The sequence below is a fragment of the Ostrea edulis genome, chromosome 9 (genome assembly GCF_947568905.1).
Source record: "Ostrea edulis chromosome 9, xbOstEdul1.1, whole genome shotgun sequence".
Taxonomy (NCBI): Eukaryota; Metazoa; Mollusca; class Bivalvia; order Ostreida; family Ostreidae; genus Ostrea; species Ostrea edulis.
Window position 1 is genome coordinate 14,260,967 of NC_079172.1, and position 15,136 is coordinate 14,276,102.

The window sequence follows — 15,136 nt, forward strand, 5'->3', positions numbered from 1 at the left end:
TAAGAAAAACTCTGTCTATAATGTTTATTCAATAAATATACATGTAATTACATAACTTTGATAGATGCACCACTGATATCATAATAAAGTATATGTGGTGCATCTATCAATGTGGTTATGTGTGTGTATTTTAGACAGCAAAAATACTTCATTATTATAATTAAACTCTATCACGCTTAAAAGGTTGACCATAATACATCTTTGTCAATGTGAATTATTTGAGTGTCACTAGGAATCCACACTAGCAAATCACAGCATTGGGTGTCTTTCAGGTGGTGTTGTCCTTGAATCTGATGCCAATATTCAAATTTTGTTTTGAGGTGCAGCGAACCATCCCTTGCATCACATTCTAAAATGGCAAATGTCATTACATGTATTGATAAAATATACATGATTTACAAGTGCTCTGATTAGTGGTGAAAGTATTATACTGCAATATGCATACTTATTTTGACATAGATGTACTGCAGTATTCAAAACTTGATGCAAGTAAAGTTTATAAAGAACATTAGCAGTTCAATATCACAATGAAGCCTAAGTAGTATTTGTATTTCATTCATAAAATGTTACTTTAAAATTATAATAAACTTGGATACATCCATAGTGATATATATGAATACATATATGTACAGCTAATGTATATGTATTAGGTACACATACACATAATTGTTCAATCTATAATGCTGACTTACCAAGAGGGAAATCCCAACATTTGCACAGGCCTATTTAATTGTCATTGTTCGAGCTGAAAATGGGCACTTAGCCTCAATTAAGAATTTCAGGGGTTGCTGAAAATGGCCTGTTGCCCTGCGGAATGAGGATGCAGTTAATTCCTCCATTGTTGTTGTGAACTTTGACTGTGCCGACTTTGGATGTTTTATCCAACTACTGGCGTATTTTACATTGAACAGTTTTATTTGCCTTCTTATATCTGAAAAATTCCAATACATGTATATCTACATGTAAAAATTTTATCTTCACAGTTCGAACCCATTTATTACCTACTTTGGGTATAGATAAGATAAGTTTATTCCAATTTTGGGCCCAGAGGGCATAACAGCAAGACAGTTTATAAAGAAAGAAATTTCTAAAAAGAAAGAAAGTTTACAACATATAAACTTATATCATAATAGATATAGATCCAAACATGTATTGACATTATTTTATCTTTAAATTGTGTACCTGCCTTTGAAAATTTGCTGTCATATGAAGATCGACACTTATACTGCCCCATTATGGGCATACTGGCATCAGACATCCACATTAATGATGACTGCACAATGCACAACACCTTTATCCTCAGATTCAAGGCATATCTATAAAATATTTTTAAAATATTAAACAATCTTAACCCATCTGTGATGTAACTGATATAGATAGGCATATTTAATGCGCTTTGTTTATTGAATATACAATTGTACACTGCAGGTGCCTAAATGTATCGTTATTCAACCCCCCCCCCCCCTTTTCCGATCTCCCCAGTACGTTCGTATAAATACAAAGCAAGTTTTATGCATAATCCGTTTTTATTTTCAAGTATTAATATACTTTCAATTGGAATGATTTGAGAATATAAAAACGTATCGTACATCTCTCTAGTTCATAGATTATGCTTTTACCAACCTGCTCTTCATCTGCAAGACGTACCCTCGTCGATGCTTGTACACTGGCGGTTATTACACGTAATTCGTCAAACATGAAGCGAAGAATCCTCGACCACTCCACTAATGCTTCAATTCCCATTTTTATCTCGTTAAAACCTCCACATAATCGATTGATAACGCTATATCTATGTATACCACTCTCTACACAGTGCAGTCTGAGATGTTGATGTACCCGGAAGTTAATAATCTCGCTAAATCTCGGCAATCACATGACGAGACTTACAGACCCTATTGTGAGTTTGAATGCTCAATATGGTAAATTGGGAATGCTTTTAAAATCATTTAAGGTCAATGGTTTATCTCTGCTGACTGTATCTCTTAAAATTCATTTCTAGAAGGGAGGGGGTAGGGTTACAAAATCTGACATAGTTTCAGATTAAACCTCATTTGGTATATTTTTTTCTATTCAATATTTAGATACTACTTGACTTATTGTAAAAATGAAATAAAATCAGAAATTTTATGAGCAGAATTTTGTTGTTGTCAAAAATGTATGCGTGATAGTATTTGAGAAACGCCATATTTAGGGTAAATTTGGCCAATTGCCAAGTCGAATCATGCCAATGTTTTCCTTAGATGCATTTTGAAAATCTAATCCATGTTGATTTTTTATCTGTTTGTGTTTAATATACATAACTATATATGACAAACAATATTTCTGGTGTCAATAAAATTTTTATTGCTTTTGTGTTAATTTGCTCAATTTTAGCATTTTTTGCCTTTTGGGGCTGCAAAAGAGGGGATTTCAATCTCGCTTTCCTCGAAAATTAACCTGATTACTTTTGTTGATTTTTTGATATGTTTTAGGATAAAGTCAAAATGTTAAAATAAATAAATTGAAAAAAATTCAATGAGCGGTTTTTTTGGGGCTAGCTATCAATAGCTACCTTAAAGTCAGCATTTTTCAAACTCTATGATCGGTATAATGTTCTAATTCGCAAATATTTCCTGTCATTGGGTACAATGCTGTCAGACGTGTTTCATTCTTATGGATAGGCCGTTCTTTACACACTGAGTGTGACTGAATTACTCCGTTTACCTGATCAAGATCTAGGGCTCGCGTCGGGTGTCACCGGTCAACAGGGGATGTTTACTCCTCCTAGGCACCTGATTCCACCTCTGATGTTTCTAGCGGTCGTGCTAGCCTTACTCTCAATTGTATTTATTTATTTATTTGTATTATATCAATTTTTATAGGATTGATGAGACTGGTCGTTGTTCGTTATCTTCACTTTTTTAATATAATTATGTTATGACAGAGTGTTATTCAATGACTATAATTTGCTGTTCATATATAGAAAACTCAACCAACAGTTGTGTGCATTTTGGGAACCATTGCTTTTTTGTGGAGACAAACAGCGCTTTGGACTGGACCCTTGCTGCGGTATCTTAATTTAGTTTATGAAAGGCTATTAATGAATACAACATATATAGCTTGCTTTCAAAAATAACATTTCGGAAAGTTTCAAAATATTTGGTCTGTATGGAATGCTATGGAAAAACAATCAATTAAGAATTAATTCTAATATATCATGTTTAATGAAATTACTCAATGGCATGCTAGTACGATTTGAATAAAATAGTTTTAGGTGTTTTATTAACCTATCCTCAGGAGTATTTCATCGTTTATTAACGCTAAATTGGGACAAGCGAGATAATGACTGTGAATGTTTGAGTTCGCACAGAACTAATGTTCTGGAATTTACAAGTTCTAGTGTCGCGAACATAATGAAAAATTGCCTGTTCATTGTCGATCTCAAAGTTCGAACAATACACAAGACGTGTTTTTGAAACACTGGTGCGCCCGTATGGGGGCAAAGTAATTCTGGTACCAATAATAGATCATGTTACAAGAAAACACCCCTGTGAAATATACAAGCTCTTGTACTAAGCTATCAAAAGTTATGGCCAAGGTTAAAGGTTTTTTTTAAAAGAAGGAAAAACTCCAAGGCGATGATCGTAAGGTCAAACATTTTGGTACCAAAAGAAAGGCGTTTGTCAAAAGGAATGCACATGTGAAATATGAAATTCTTAGCACTAAACGTTAAAAAATATGGCCAAGGCCAAGAGGTCAAACGTTTTCGTACCTTAAAGGTTTTGTCTCAAGAAATACACAATCATGTGAAATATGAAAGCCTGAGGTAGCACTAAGCGTTCAAACGTTATGGCCAAGGTTAAAGTTTTTGTGGACAGACTGTATACAGACGGAGGGACCAAAAACTATGCCCCTAAATCTCCTATTACGGGGGCATAAAAATGGATGAAGTTGAGTTTGTTTAATGTTTGAACATCTAACAAATAAATGCTAAGTATTCCATTAGAATAATGAAAACATTGAAACAGTCTTTGTCATCTTTCTTTCACACTACAGTGCATGGTGGTGAATATTCGACTCTCGAACATGTTGCCATGTTACGTGTCAGTTGAACGTGTACCGTCCCGCGGGGATCCGGGTTAGAATAGGTCCCCAGTACCTCTTGCTTGTCGTAAGAGGTGACGAAATGGGGCAGTCCTTCGGATATGACTGCAAAAACCGAGGCCCCGTGTAACAGCAGTTGTGGCACGTTAAGGATCCCTCCCTGCTCAAAGGCCGTAAGCACTGAGCATAAGCCTAAAGTTTACAGCCCTTCACCGGCAATGGTGACATCGACGTCTCTATATGAGTGAAAATTCTCGAGAGGGGCGTTTAACCATATACAATCAACCAATTAATCGAACATATATTCATGTCAAGAACGAAGTTTTTAAAGTTTGCCACCATGTTCGTGAAATGTGAACTCAATGCAAAACATGATTTTCTCAAATGAATAATTCATTTTGACTGTACATTTTTACGATTTTGATGCAACGGTAAAAGAAAAAACACTTGAAACTTTATGTATGGTTATTACTTTTGAATCAAAACTGTATGTATTAGAATGTGGAAGATTCAGCACTATAGTGACAGATCCAACTAGTTTGATCACTGTATTTGCTTTCAGTTTTACTTTCAATTTTTCTCTAAACAATAATGCATTTAAGTTTAATTCCATTTAGGGAAAATGTCAAGATATGGGCGGAAAACTAGCGAGAGTTGATGATGCTGAGAGTCAAGCGTTTTTGAAAAGTTTGATCACTGAAAAATGCAGTGGTGTGTGGTAAAATTAAACGTTTTATCTTATAAAAAACCAAGTACTTCATAGTCCTAATTAGACCCGTTTTACTTTTTAATTTCTTTTTTGAAAGTCAGCAATTTTTATAAACCAGGATCGTTTTATATTTGTACAGATTTTTCAATGGAGTTGAATATCACGAATGAATATATATACCATTACATCGAAGATTTAAACGCTTATATCAGACAATACAACCACGTGATATTCGACGTCAAGGCATGTAACGACGCCCATGTCATTCTATCTGAACAACATAGTGACGTAAACAATTCCTATGAGATTGTGATTGGTGGGTGGGGTAATACCAAGTCTGTCATTCGAACTTGCAAGCAGTGTCAACCACGAACCAGCTTTATTGGTAACCCTTTATCGTGTGATTCATTTAAATCGTTCTGGATCAGCTGGGAGAATGGAGCAATACGAGTAGGTAGAGGCCACATTATAGGACATGGGGAATTTATGAAATGGACTGATCCTTCATCTCATCTGGTGAATTATGTCGGTATATCCACCTGGCCTGGGTCCTCTACAGAATGGAAAATCCCCACAGGTAGATGGTGTACTCGTCAGCAGATACTATTATACCATTTCAGGAATATTTCTGGAATATGTTGACTTGCTTGTCGAGTATCAGTTTAAAACAATACTTTTTTTCCAGATCCACTTCGTGGTCTCTTTTGGCTTGGTGGAACAGACCTCTATCATGATGGTGAATGGCAATGGTTTCCGGAAGCAGAATATTTCGGCTACTCCAACTGGTTATCAGGCTATCCTGGAAAGTTCCGGCAACATTGCTCTCTTATTTCTGTCTATGCGGGATTCAAATGGATCACAGATTCCTGCATGGAATCAAGGAACTTTGTATGTGAAATTGACAAACACAGGGAAACAGTAAGCTCTATATTGGGATAAATTTAAACTGCTGCTTTAAAGGCTTGTACAGGTATACACTGAGTGGCATCGATTATATTTTTAAGAAATTCAAAAATCTCTATGGATATTGTAAAATATAGGTAGTAACATACCTAGTAGAACCCATTTCATATGCTATCCTTTATATTCAAATACAAAACAAACAAGTACAGCTGCAATACAAGAGTAACATGTTATACGTCAGAGATCTACCAAGTTATAATTAAGATCACGAAATTAAAATTGCTTTTTCTCAGAAAGATATGTATTGATTTGTTGATGTAGATATTTGGAAGTGACAACTACATTGAAAACGTTGCCGTTTGTTGGAAAACTATACAACACGAAAGCTTAAATCATCTTAAATGAATATGATTGTGTCAAAATACCTGTTAAATGTGTTTTCCACATTCTGTGCGATATTTACACATCATCTCAGTCGGAGTCGTAGATCACACGCGGTGTCTTTTGGATGACGAATTTGAATCGTTTTGGGTGTTTACATACAAAATGTTACCATTCGCGAAGCTGTAGACTTTTCCTGTCACATTTATTGTTGTGTTTGTGGCTTAAATGTTATTTCAATTCTTTCGAAAGGCAACATTATTTTGAGTGAATTGAAACTGAGTGGCGGATCCGCATTGTTGTTTAGCTGAAGAATTGTCGAAATATTTCTGTGTGGATTTCAAGTTGTTAATTGATGGGATATTTTTGTGGCCAGTTATCTGCATAATTTGGTTGGCAGGTATGTTATTTTCATTTAATTATTTAACTAAATCGTTTGAGAACTCTGTGATTTGTTAATCTCATGTCCCCACTACAGCTGTCATTCTTTTCTCTGACATGTTTGTAAACAATCTATGTAAAATTTACGTACATTTGTGACGTCGTGCGCAGCGTATTGTAATAATGAAAATTTATGTAATGGGTGATATATCCACTGGAGAAATGAGTAAACGTAATATATATCTATATATCCAACAATGACTAAGTACGCATGATCCACAATTAATTAATTACACTTAGCGCTTTCGCCGCGTAGTTCGGCTCTTCAGAGTGTAAGAATTTTTTACAATTTTTTTTTATTATACAGTTTTTGTAAAAAATTGTTACACTCTGAAGAGCCGAACTACGCGGCGAAAGCGCTAAGTGTAATTAATTAAATGTGGATCATGCGTACTTAATCATCGTTAGATACATGTATATACTTTTTCTACTTATTACCTATACCATTGACTTTTTCTGCAATTTTAATATATATATACATTGTACACTCACTTCGTAAAGTGAGATACAAAATATACACAGAGCTCTGAAAGTGTGCATGCACTTTCGTGACAATGAACAATGCGGAATCGCAAAATAAAAACAAATTACTCGCACAACATTTTAAGTGAAAATCACTCGACCAACTTTCTCCACACACCGCTGTGCAAACCATTAGTATACGCACTTGATAGTCATTAGAATCAAAGGGAAAACAGTACAAAGAGTGGATGTTTAGAGTTACGGCTACCGCGCATGACTGGCGATTGCTTGCATCTGGGAAAACAATAAGCAAAGTTGGTCCAACTTCAGTAAACAAGAAAGTACTTGCCAGCGAACATGCAAGATTGTAATCAAGAATTATAAAGTGCAAACATGAGGGGAATTGAGCTGTACTGAATAGGAGAGTAAAATCTAGAAAAGAAATCACAACAGTGCCAAAAGACATTATCCAGCGAGGAGAACTTAATCAAAAGAAACCTGTGGAGAAGAGCAACCTTTCAACTCAGAGCACCCACACTATTAAAAATACAACAATTTAGCATCAAAACCAAAACAGCTGCTCCACATAATATGTTGGTTACTCGGGGTCTTTAATTTTACTATCAGCTGCGATTGATATCATTTATTAACACACGTTATGAGTCTAATACCTCGCACACACACACATAAGGACGCACAATATATATATATATATATGTATGTATGTATGTATGTATGTATGTATGTATGTATGTATGTATATATATATATATATATATATATATATATATATATATATATATATATAATACTTCTATATTACTTACACTTTCAATGAATTTACCTTTGTAATTGTTAGTATAATTATGTGTAGCAATAAAATAAGCTTTTTAGATTCACAACAGCATTTGTTTATTTATAAATGATAACAAATTTCTCTAAATTTTCATTATTTTTCTTTTCTTTTGAGACCAGTCGCGGTAACTCAGAGGTAGCTCGTTCGCTTCGTAACCAGGATGTAGTGAGTTCGAGTCTCGCTCTCGCATTGGCACTGTGAAACTTTCGAAACTTAAGAAGTTAGATAGATGGTGATTGCCCTTTCGCCAAACGCTCGACATTTTGAAGTGAGAATTATGGGTCTTTCGGATATTACCTTAAAGTAGACCTATACTCGGCATACGTCACAATCAAATGTAAATGCGGAACCACGCGTCCGTTTTCCGAAATGTGGTAATTTGAAGATATCGGTTTGATTTTTACATGGCGATATGAATCTTATCAGCTGCGGCCAAAGTTTGTATTACTAAAAGGGGGGCTAAAGATGATTCAAACTTAGAAAAAAAATCGGTTGGAGAACAGACATTTTGGCGGATGAGGGCGTCCGTGAGGTACTTTGACTATTCATGTATGTAAAAGTTTTACAATGATCCATGTTCAACATATGGAATTACGCGGGCATCAGAAAGTTGGAGAGACGGGTGGGAAAGGGGGACCAATTCATATTTCCACCAGCATCATGATATTAATATTATTTCTTTTGTGAGGATCCGGGTTAAAATAGGTCCTCAGTACCCCATGCTTGTCGCAAGAGGCGACTAAATGGGACGGTCCTGCGGATATGAGACCGCAAAAACCAAGACCCCGTGTCACAACAGGTGTGGCACGCTAAAAAGCCCTACTCAAAGGCCGTCGGCGTCGAGCATAGGCCTAAGTTTTGCAGCCCTTCACCGGCAATGGTGACGTCTCCATATGAGTAAAAAATTCTCGAGCGTAATAATTGCTAATTCAAAACTACGCAGCTGTTGAATCCAAATTATCATGAACAAATACATGGTAAGCTTGTGTACATGTAAAAATAAAAGTTCACACTTCGCTGCTCCAGTGACCACAGATATCATAGTTGTGTTCGCTGCTCCAATGTTGCAGATATTGACGCAAGCTTCAAAGAACGGCTGCAAATAATTTGTTTTATTTCACCGACCGTCATAAAGTTGTCATTTTTTCCTCATCCCCTCTCCTTTTTTTCAAAATTATTGGGGCGGCATCTGTATAGTTCCTTATTGAGATTGCATCTACATAGATCGGTGTAAGTGGTGTACATGTACGTATATCCAATTTATATACATACAAATGATTTCATGATAAAAGATATAACACACATTACACACATGCATTAATCATAATAAGCAAAACAATCAAAATTCAGTTTGTTACTTTTTACTTTCACATTGTGAATACCCTCTTCTAGAATTTGTTTTCTGATAAAATGTAAAATCTAATTGGAAACCACATGTATCTTATAATACTTATAGTTTAACAGTTTAAATTATTATCCAAGGTTGTAAATATACCCAAATTTCACAGGTCGTATGAATATACGATAATGTATAATTCAAGATTTGGGGGGGGGGGGGGGGGGGGTGTACTTGCTGTAGAGCTTATAGCTTTTAAAATGATCCGTCAACATATAATTTTCTTACGCAAATCCTTTTTCTGAGATAATAATCTGTAATTTGGAAACAATTTATTCAAGGTTTAGTCCATAAAAATTGGGGGAAAAGACCAATATTGACATCAAATGGCATTTTCAACAGTATTTGTTTTAACATGTTTGGGCTCACAAAGTGTACATTATACATTTATTGCATGATAGTGAGGGAGATATGAAGATTTATTCACCCAAGAAAAATCATATTCCCCGAGGGCAACGCCCGAGGGGAATATGATTTTTCTTGGGTGAATAAATCTTCATATCTCCCGAACATTCATGCAATAAATTGTTTATTATACCGAAACAAAGCAAGACCACAAAATTGCATTTGAGATTGGAGTCCGCTCATCTATACATTGTACATGTATGTAGCTGAGATTGCCCTAACGGTAACACCGCGCCTCAACAAATTAGAAGGTACAAACAGCGAAATACAGTGATATGATAACCATTTTTTATTTTACCATTCTCCTTGAATGCTGATTTACTTGTTTGTTTTTGTATCAACCAAAATCAGGGGATTTAACTGTGTATCAGAGACCCGCATGTTTTGTGCCTTACGAATTATGGAAGTAGAATGACTCGGACTTATTGTGACGTCACAAAACAGTGCGACATTTAACTCTGGACACGACAAAAGTCCGGAGTTTCGCCAACCCTTTTATTAAGGATACAAATAAACCCTTTACAAAAAAAGATGGGATTTTATGTTCACAAGACATGCACCAACATTTACACTTGTACCTATTGTAGTTTTTAAGATATTTCACCTGAAATCAAAAAATCCCATGGGATTTTGGAGGGATTTTTAATCCCACTTAGGGGATTTTCACTCCCACCAAAAATCCTATGGGAGAAAAAATATAATTTCTCCCATAGGATTTTAACTCCCATATTTAAACTTAATATGGGATACAATGTCCCATAGGAGGAAATGTCCCATAATGAACATGAAATGGCAGTAAATATCCTATTTGAGCATGAATGGGAATAGATATCCCAAATAAAACACAGGATGGGATTTTTATTCCATGAATATAACAATAAAACAGAAAATTGTATCTTAAAAAGTGTTGTTTGTCATGATTCTTAAAATGTACTTAAAAGCCAAGGCATGACATTAATTTTTAAATATATATAGTAATTATAAACTCTTAGGTGTAAGCCTATGTGTTTGTGAATAAATGTCTAAAAAACATGAGAGATAATAAAGGATATTAGAGCTCTGCATTACTAAACTTTTCCCCATGCAATTTTAATTGTATACATATAACCCTTGCACAAAAATATTCATATAAAATTGGACGGGACTATATTATTGCAACAAGCAGACAAGAACACTATGAAATACTCATTCACACACGGGCACTGTAAGTTAATGTAAATATATAGTATGTGCATGTATAAATATATACACATGCACATGATACTACATGTATCTATTTACATCAACTTCCATTGCCCGTGCATTCACATGCAGTTGCTCACATTCACTATTCACAACCCTTCATATGTCGTCAGGTATTAAAATATGTTCACAGGAACCGTTAATTTTGTCAGTGTATTAATAATAGTGTGGGTATATACCATATACCGTACCATCCCCTAATCAGCTGCTATGGGGGGGGGGGGGGGGGGGGGGGGGGGGGGGGGGGGGGGGGGGGGGGGGCTACAAGGGCTGATACTTCACTCAAAACTTCGTTTCAAAAAAGTCTTAAAATTATCGTCACCCACCATCCTTGTGGTTTTATAAAGGGTAGCAGTATTATTACTACATATTAAATTAAAAGTTCCTGTGATATGTTGTTGAATTACGGAATAGGCCTAGCTTACAACTTGTTTACATGTTCTAAAATTAGTGTTAAGTGCTTACGGTGAAAGATGAACTCTGCTAGGTGATGCTAAGTTGTTTAGTGAACCGAATCAGACATCTCAAATAAGATTCTCGATTATTTAACAACACAAGAATCGTTGTACAAAATGCATGCTTCGGTCCATCTTTCCCTCCCTTCTACAATCGTATTCATTCTCAAGTCAAAGTACTTTCTCCGATTGCTATCATTACCTTAAGCGTCGAAAAGACTTCAATGACAGGCGTGTCCGAATAAACGGTTAACAGACGTCTCGACTCTAGGGAAGTTCGGCTCTAAGTGTTCTAAACATCTCGAGCGATTTTATAGTGATAAACTTCTATGGTTTTCGACATTTGTGTATCAATGTTTTATGAATATTGTAGACTATTTTACTCATAAAGCAAAGCAATGTTATCGCAAATTTTTAGGTCTACTTACAAATGTATTAACCCCGAGATCCGCCACTATTAGTTACACAAGTTGTGTGGTTACAACAGTCTTATCATTTTAATTTCATTGGATGATAAAATAGATGACGTTAATATTTTGAATACCTTGTATACGCAAAAGAATTTAACTATACGATGTTTATTTTTCAAATTATAACTTTAGTGGCGAATGGTCGGATCCCCGTCCCATTCCCATCCCTCACGCATAGTACTAATTATTTCCCCAGCCACTTAATGACCAGATATACACGACTATTGAATGTAAAGCACTGTTCAGTCATTGTGTACTCCCAATTAATTAACAATCTACCCTCGTAAATCATAATCGTTACGCTTCGTTGGACATGAAACCTTAAATCAATCCATTGACACTACTTAGTCAACGATTTTGTATTGTGATACATTTCTATGATTTCGGACATTTATATATCAGGATTATCTGATTTATTTATCAGTGTTCAAAAAGCAAAGTACATGTATCGTTACAACGATTTTATACCTACTTCTTATAATAACCCCCTGGATCCGCCACTAGCTAAATTAATTCTGGTGATGCCTATAACAGCGGTACATGTACTCACCTATCATTCTAACTTATTGAAAGTTAAAATAAATGTAGATATAATATAAACATTTTGAATACTATATATATATATATATATATATATATATATATATATATATATATATATATAAAGGCATGCCTTCATCATATGATGTTATGATGTTTATTAACTTTAGTGGTGGATAACCGAGAACGACACCCCACCCCTACTTCGCACAATTCAATTTCTAATATTGACAAGCGGCCCATTTTGACCAGATAGACATTACCCTTGAACGTAAAACACTGGTCAGTCATTGTGTATTTCTAATAAACAAACTTCATCATTGAATACAGACCGTTAATGTTGCCACTGACACTACTTAGTCGTGAGTTGATTTTGTACGTGATAAATTCCTATGATCTTTACTCGTATGTTTCATTGCTTATTTAGAGTTTTTATTTGTTTGGTTTTTCCCCCTTCTTCTTCTTCTTCTTCAAGAGCAAAGTATTGATATTGCAGTTTAACCCCCCCCCCCCCCCCCTGGAACCGCCAGTTATTAGGTAGACGTATGGTGTTGATCTACTAATTAGGTAAATGAAGTCAATGGATATCTGCGGTAATATTTAGCGTTATTCACTTAATATTAGCTTCCTAACTATATTGAAAGTTGAAATAAACAACGTTAACATTTCGAATACTTTAAATATCTAGGATACATAATCATACGAGGATTATTTTTTAATATTTTGAAATTAGAAAAACAACTTTAGAGGCGGAGGAGCGGAAGCCATCCCTCTTCCTGCAGGATTTATGGTCCAAAATTGACAAAAGGCTCGTTTTGACCAGATAGAAATGGCACTTTCAAACGGAAAATATTGGTCAGTCATTGTGTACTTCCAATTAAAAAAACTACTCCCATTGTAACTCTACTTAGTCCCTGGTATTCTACAATGTACAATTTGAATATATCATATCTGTATGGTATAAACAGTCACACGATGTTTAGTTCGGAAATTTAAAAAAAAATGTAGTGGGGACACTGGTCAGTCATTGTGTATTCCCAATTAACAAACTACCCTTTTAAATCCTACTCGTTACGGTTCGTCAGACATGACAACATATCCGAACTAGTCTTGTATATATGGATGTACTTGTTTATTGTAATTAAGGTCTGCTTCGCAATGAAAACCTGGTATCATTGACAATTAATTTTTATTCCACTTAGTCATCGATTTTTTATGTGATACATTTCTATGATCACGGACATTTATATATATATATCAGGGTTGTCTTGTCAGGGTTTATTTATCATTATTCCAAAAGCAAAGTACTGTTATCACGATTTTATGCCTACTTCTTACCCCTCTGGATCCGCCACTACCTAAATAATTTTGGTGATGCCTATAACAGCGGTACTCATCTATCATTGTAACATTACAGGGCCGTAAATTAACCTTCAATTTGGAGGAGGCAGGAAATTAGGCGGGGGTCTGGGGGCCGCCCAGGCCCCCAAACGCTGAGCACATTTTGTGCACACTGAACACGTTTCGTGCAAAATCCTTGATTCTAGGGCCTTCTAAGATGTTACTTGACTAACTCATTCTAAAAGAAAGATTTGGAATGCTTTTTAAGGGAGGTATCATGTTCTTAGTTATTGGAAACAACATAAATTCTAATGAACTTTAAATTTTAATTTTTTTTGGCTCAAAAGTTGGAGGAGGCAGCTGCCTCCTCCGCCTCCATGTAATTTACGGCCCTGCATTATTGGAAGTTAAAATACAAGTAGATATAATGTTAACATTTTGAATACTTTACATATATACATGTTAAGGAATTCATCATATGATGTTTATTAACTTTAGTGGTGGATGACCGAGAGCGAACATCCCCCTCTCCCTCGCACAATTCAATTTCTAGAATTGACAAGTGGCCCATTTTTACCCTTGAACGTAAAGCACTGGTCAGTCATTGTGTAATTCCAATTAACGAACTTCACCAATTGAGTCCTGACCGTTACGCTTCGTCAGACACTAACCCACTAATACTATCTAGATACTGATTTTGTACGTGATAAATTCCTGTGATCTTTACTAGTATGTTTCATTGTTTATTTGGAGTTTCTATTTGTTTGGGTTTCCTATTTTTTTCTTCTTCAAAAGTAAAGTATTCATATTGCAATTTAACCCCCTGGATCCGCCACTTTTTTTAAGTAAACGTATAAATATAATTGTGTTGATCTATTGAGGTAAATGAAGTCAATGGATATCTGCGGTAATATTCAGCGTTATTCACTTAGCTTCCTAACTATATTGAAAGTTGAAATAGACAACGTTAACATTTTGAATAATTTAAATATTTAGAATAGATAATCGTGCGGTGTTTATTTTTGAATATTTTGAAATTTAAAAAAATACAAAAAACTTTAGCGGCGGAGGAGCAGGAGCCACCCCTCCTCCTGCAGGATTTATGGTCCAAAATTGACAAAAGGCTCGTTTTGACCAGATAGAAATGGCACTTGAACGGAAAATACTGATCAATCACTCTACTTAGTCCCTGATATTCAAAACAATGTACAATTTCAATACTTCATATATGTACAGGAAATAATCACACGATGTTTAGTTCGGATATAAAAAAAATATAGTGGCCCAACTGGTCAGTCATTGTGTATTCCCAATTAACAAACTATCCTTTTAAATCCTAGTCGTTACGCTTCGTCGGACACGACAACATAACACATTGACCCTAACCGAACAAGTCTTGTAATTAAGGTCTTCTGCTCCCAAATGGAAACCTGAATAAGATATCATTAAGGT

The 15,136-nt window shown here is 35.3% G+C and overlaps 3 protein-coding genes across 5 annotated transcripts in view; 2 read left to right on the plus strand and 1 right to left on the minus strand.

The window, feature by feature from the left end:
- Nucleotides 1-10: 10 nt before the first annotated feature.
- LOC125673428 (uncharacterized) lies at nt 11-1,825 on the minus strand. Of its 2 annotated transcripts, XR_007369536.2 has the most exons (4): nt 1,624-1,825; nt 1,183-1,316; nt 693-931; nt 11-349 (listed from the first exon to the last, which is right to left on the minus strand). XR_007369536.2 is itself a non-coding variant. In XM_056148622.1 (3 exons), exons 1-3 carry the CDS (start codon nt 1,632-1,634, stop codon nt 723-725), a joined length of 354 nt encoding a protein of 117 aa, XP_056004597.1. In that variant the 5' UTR covers nt 1,635-1,825; the 3' UTR covers nt 11-722. The 2 variants fall into 2 exon arrangements, 1 of the variants encoding a protein (XP_056004597.1); XM_056148622.1 differs by having other exon boundaries at nt 11-931.
- Nucleotides 1,826-4,915: 3,090 nt separating this feature from the next.
- On the plus strand, nt 4,916-6,012 carry LOC125659496 (C3 and PZP-like alpha-2-macroglobulin domain-containing protein 8). Its single transcript, XM_056148621.1, has 2 exons — nt 4,916-5,369; nt 5,478-6,012. The coding sequence occupies exons 1-2, from the start codon at nt 4,940-4,942 to the stop codon at nt 5,729-5,731; spliced, it is 684 nt and encodes a 227-aa protein (XP_056004596.1). The 5' UTR covers nt 4,916-4,939; the 3' UTR covers nt 5,732-6,012.
- Nucleotides 6,013-6,177: 165 nt separating this feature from the next.
- LOC125659397 (monocarboxylate transporter 13-like) overlaps nt 6,178-15,136 on the plus strand; it is a 31,462-nt gene continuing 22,503 nt past the window's right edge. Inside the window, exon 1 of one of the 2 annotated variants that reach the window (XM_048891062.2) lies at nt 6,178-6,476. The gene's annotated coding sequence lies outside the window, so the exon portion shown is untranslated. The remainder of the gene's footprint in view (nt 6,477-15,136) is intronic. The other variant, XM_056148615.1, reaches the window with a different exon arrangement.

Coding starts and splice junctions, on each gene's coding strand:
- LOC125659496 (XM_056148621.1), top strand. CDS start 4,940: ATGGAGTTGAATATCACGAATGAATATATATACCATTACATCGAAGAT. Junction 5,370..5,477: donor AGAATGGAAAATCCCCACAG/GTAGATGGTGTA, acceptor CTTTTTTTCCAG/ATCCACTTCGTGGTCTCTTT.
- LOC125673428 (XM_056148622.1), bottom strand. Junction 932..1,182: donor CAGCAAATTTTCAAAGGCAG/GTACACAATTTA, acceptor GGAATTTTTCAG/ATATAAGAAGGCAAATAAAA.